At 44.1% G+C, this 3,763-nt stretch overlaps 1 protein-coding gene across 17 annotated transcripts in view; it reads right to left on the reverse strand.

Moving 5' to 3' along the window:
• The window catches only part of Rnf214 (ring finger protein 214), a 50,143-nt gene that overhangs the window by 45,768 nt on the left and 612 nt on the right, over positions 1–3,763 (reverse strand). For 10 of the 17 annotated variants that reach the window (XM_011242496.3, NM_001310840.2, NM_001361112.1 and 7 more), the window contains exon 2: positions 2,270–2,383. In XM_011242496.3, the coding sequence (XP_011240798.1) occupies positions 2,270–2,376 (107 nt within the window). In that variant the 5' untranslated portion in view covers positions 2,377–2,383. Of the gene's footprint in view, positions 1–2,233; positions 2,384–3,626; positions 3,647–3,763 lie in introns of those variants that run through there. The other 7 variants (NM_001361113.1, XM_030244316.1, XM_030244320.1 and 4 more) reach the window with 2 other exon arrangements.

Genomic DNA, 3,763 nt, shown 5'->3' on the forward strand with positions numbered 1-3,763 from the left:
AGGCTGTCCTAAAACTCACTCTGTAGACCAACCTGGCCTCAAACTCACAGATCCACCTGCCTCTGCATCCCAAGTACTGGGATTAAAGATGTTCACCACCACAGCCCAGCTAATTTTTATTTATTTTCTTTAGGGGACCAGCAAGTTTAATTAAAGTTAATACAGGAGCTTGGATGAAGGGTTATTTACAGGAGGAGCAAGGCCACTAGAACAAAATGTTTCCCTCCCCCAGCAAACATTCAGCAATTCTTCTTGAAAGCCAACTGTGGAATGGGGACAGGGAACTTAATTATAAACCTGGTCAAATACCATACCCAGGCTTAACTCCAAACTCTACAATTTACTAACATCTAGATAAGCTATTTCATTTCTAAAGTATAAACAGTGCTGTCCACCTAACAGAGAGATCACTCAATAACCTGCTGTTAGCTGCTGTTACTACTACTGGTAGGGCATGGCTGCTCTTATTAGAAAGTTAATAAAGCAGAAATATCCAAGTTTATGGTAGGCTTGCATTTCCCCTATTGCTCATTCACTAACAAGTACCTCTTATATTTTGTTCATTCATTTGTTTACTTATTTAGTGACAAAGTCACATGTAATTCAGACTGGCTTTGAACTAGAGTAACTGAATATGACCTTGAACTTCACATTCCCCTGTCTTGGACCCAGAAGTGCTGGTGCTACAGGTATGTTCCATCATGCCTGACTCAAATATCTCTTTTTAAAAACAAATATCTATTGACTCTTACGTCAGAGTTCATGAGTTCAAATCCTGACTCCAACACAGTTTTGTAACTTTGGGCAAGTCACTAACTTCTCTGTCTGTTTCCTCACCTGTTATAGGAACATTAATACCTGCCTTCTGGGACTTGCATGAGGGTTGAATGTGTTAATGTACACACAGCTGTTGGTACAGTGTTACCTATTATATTAGGTCCCAGATCCCCTAGTCAATTTAATTCAATATTGCACATAACAGTGTATTAGACAGTCTTAAGAGGCAAAGCTAGGTAATTACAACTCCTGCTTTCAAGACTTTGGAGGAAAAAGCTAAGTGTGGTACCCCACACACTTGGCTACAAAGTGAATTTGAGGCCAGCCTGAGCTACAAGAGACTCTGTCTCAAAAACGAACAGCAACAAAGAGTCTTGAAGCTAGTGAAATGGCTCAGCATGTAAAGGCACTAGCTGACCAAGCCTCACCACCTGACTTGGGATTCCCCTGGTGAGAGACGAGAACCAATTCTGCCAGATTTTCTTGATCGTCGCATGAAAACTGTGACATGTATGTTACACACAAACACTAAATGTAAACACTTGAGAGGCAGAATCAGATGGATCTCTGTAAGTTTAAGGTCAGCCTTGTCTACACAGTCAGCTCCAGGTCAACCAGAGCTACATAGTGAGACCCTGTCTCAGGAAGAAAAAATAAATTAATTCATATAATAAAACGAATGTGGATGGAAGAAAAAAGAATACATTTTAATTAAAGGCATAATATATATGAAGCAGTAAGCATTAAGATATATTAACAGATATAAATATGAATAGATACACATATGTGATTATGTTGGTATTTTGTATATCTACCTATATAACCAAGTATCTTGTAAATCAGTAAATGGCTCGGGAGAAAAAGGTTTTTCCACAAATACTTGGTAACGTGAGTTTGATGCCAAGAACCCACATAATAGGAAAGTAGCAACTCCACAAAGCTGTCCTCTTGGCCTCCAAATGTACACACACCTCCCCACCCCATCACACATAATATATAATAAATGATCATTTGTAAAGACAAGAGTATGGACACACATAGTAGTTTATCCCTTTAATCCCAGTAATCAGGAAACAGAGGTGGATGGCTCTGAGTTTGAGTTAAGCCTGGTCTACACAGTGAATTCTAGGCCAGCCAGAGCTACAAAGGGAGACCTTGTCTAAAACAAGAAAAAAAAAAGAGCATGACACACAAGAATAGTTAAATGAACAAAGAGTTGGTATAGGATAAATCAAGGAAATATATACATTTATGATGTGTTGATAACTGTCTTAACCTAGCATGCCTACCTAGGTATCAGTTGACATGTAGGATACCGTACAAAAACCAAGCAGTCTCTACTTAAAAAGAAAAATTAATCTGAAGGAGGGAAAAAACCCTTAATCTGCAGAAATGTCACTAGACCTCCAAAGAGGAAAGAAGAGATGCTCAGAAGCCCATCCCAAAAGCCCCTTACCCAAGTAAGCTTTCTCCTCAAGAGTCTGCAAGTTACCTTAGGCCATCTGGGAGAGATTCATCGGACTTGGATGCACACAAAGCAGAAGATTCCGAAGGACTCGGGGTACCGGCCCCAAGGCCAGCTACCTCAGAGGCCGCCATCTGCACTCTGGACATTCAGAAACAAACCAAAGGACACAGGTGACAAAGCTGAAAGCTTTCCTCTGCATAATGCCCACTGTGTCAGTTCCTCCAAACACCTAAGAAAGAGTATTCTGCAGGAGGGCAATAAAAGAGCCACTTCCGGCCATAAGTCCCAGTCAGCACTGCCCTCAGGCGCTGTCATACACATAAACATAAGGCAGACTACTTTTGTTCTGGACAGAAATGCAGTCATTCCAAACAGACGATAATCTGATAAGAATTTTCTGAATGGTCCACATACCTACCTCCATTTATTAAAGTTGACCTTTTTGGCCAAGATTCAATAATATGTTTAAATCCCTTTTGGCTGTTGCAGTCAAAGCATTCTCTATTAATTTAAGTGATAGGGTTTATGTGAGGTGTTTCCAAGAACAAGTCACCCCGGACCATCTCTGTGGGGTGTCTTTTAGCCTGACAGTATTCCTTTCCTACAGATGGGAATGTCTGGTATCTGCCAACGCCCCACTAACAAGTTACCATTGAGTCACAGGCTACTACTCAGTTACTCCAGGAGAAAAGGGAGATGTTGAAAAACATGGTAACTCAAGTAAGGGAACCCAAGAAGACGGTTTTTTACATTTTTATTTTTAAGAGCATCTTTTTTGCTGCAAAATAAACTCGGCCTTCTATGGTAACAAGAAAAACTAGGTGGTAAAAGTAGGATTAGTTCCCATTCCTGCTTTTATTTTGACAGCATCCCATGAATAGAATATCTCTGAACCCAGAAGAATGCACAAGAGCAGATACCGAGTCGGGCTGAATCAATAGTCACAGCTCAGTGCCTCAGTTTCCTCTCATAATAAAAAGCTCCTAGGTGAAAATGGGCCCTGAAACGCCATTATTGCATCTCGGATGCAATCAGTCTGCCTACAATAGGGTCGAGATCATTGCCTCCAACAGGGAACAAGGTCTGGGTCACCGATGCCCAGTAAACGAAAACCTTAGGGCAAGGGTCATACGTGAAACTCCGCAGCTAGAGCCCCAAACGAGAGGGATGGGGGGTGGGGTCGCACATCTGGCTCAAGAGCCCAGTGTGCCCAAGGGAATCCCGCAAGGCAGTGATGGTCACCAGTCAGGCGGCGACGCAGAAGGGGACAATGGGGGGAAGCTGCGCCGGGTGGTCACCGCCACTCTTCACAGGGAGCTGCCGCTACGCTGGCCCTTGGCACTGGCCAGCGCCACCTCCACCCCTTCCCCTCCGTCCTCACCGGCCGCCAGCTCCCGTCCCACTCCCAGGCCGGGCTCCCGCCCCTGTCCCCGCCGCCCCCTCCCCGCCGCCCCCTCCTCCTCCGCCGCGCCCCCCTAGTCCCGCCGTCCCGACCCGCGCGCGCCGCCCCGCACACAC

The sequence above is a fragment of the Mus musculus genome, chromosome 9 (genome assembly GCF_000001635.26).
Source record: "Mus musculus strain C57BL/6J chromosome 9, GRCm38.p6 C57BL/6J".
Classification (NCBI taxonomy): Eukaryota; Metazoa; Chordata; class Mammalia; order Rodentia; family Muridae; genus Mus; species Mus musculus.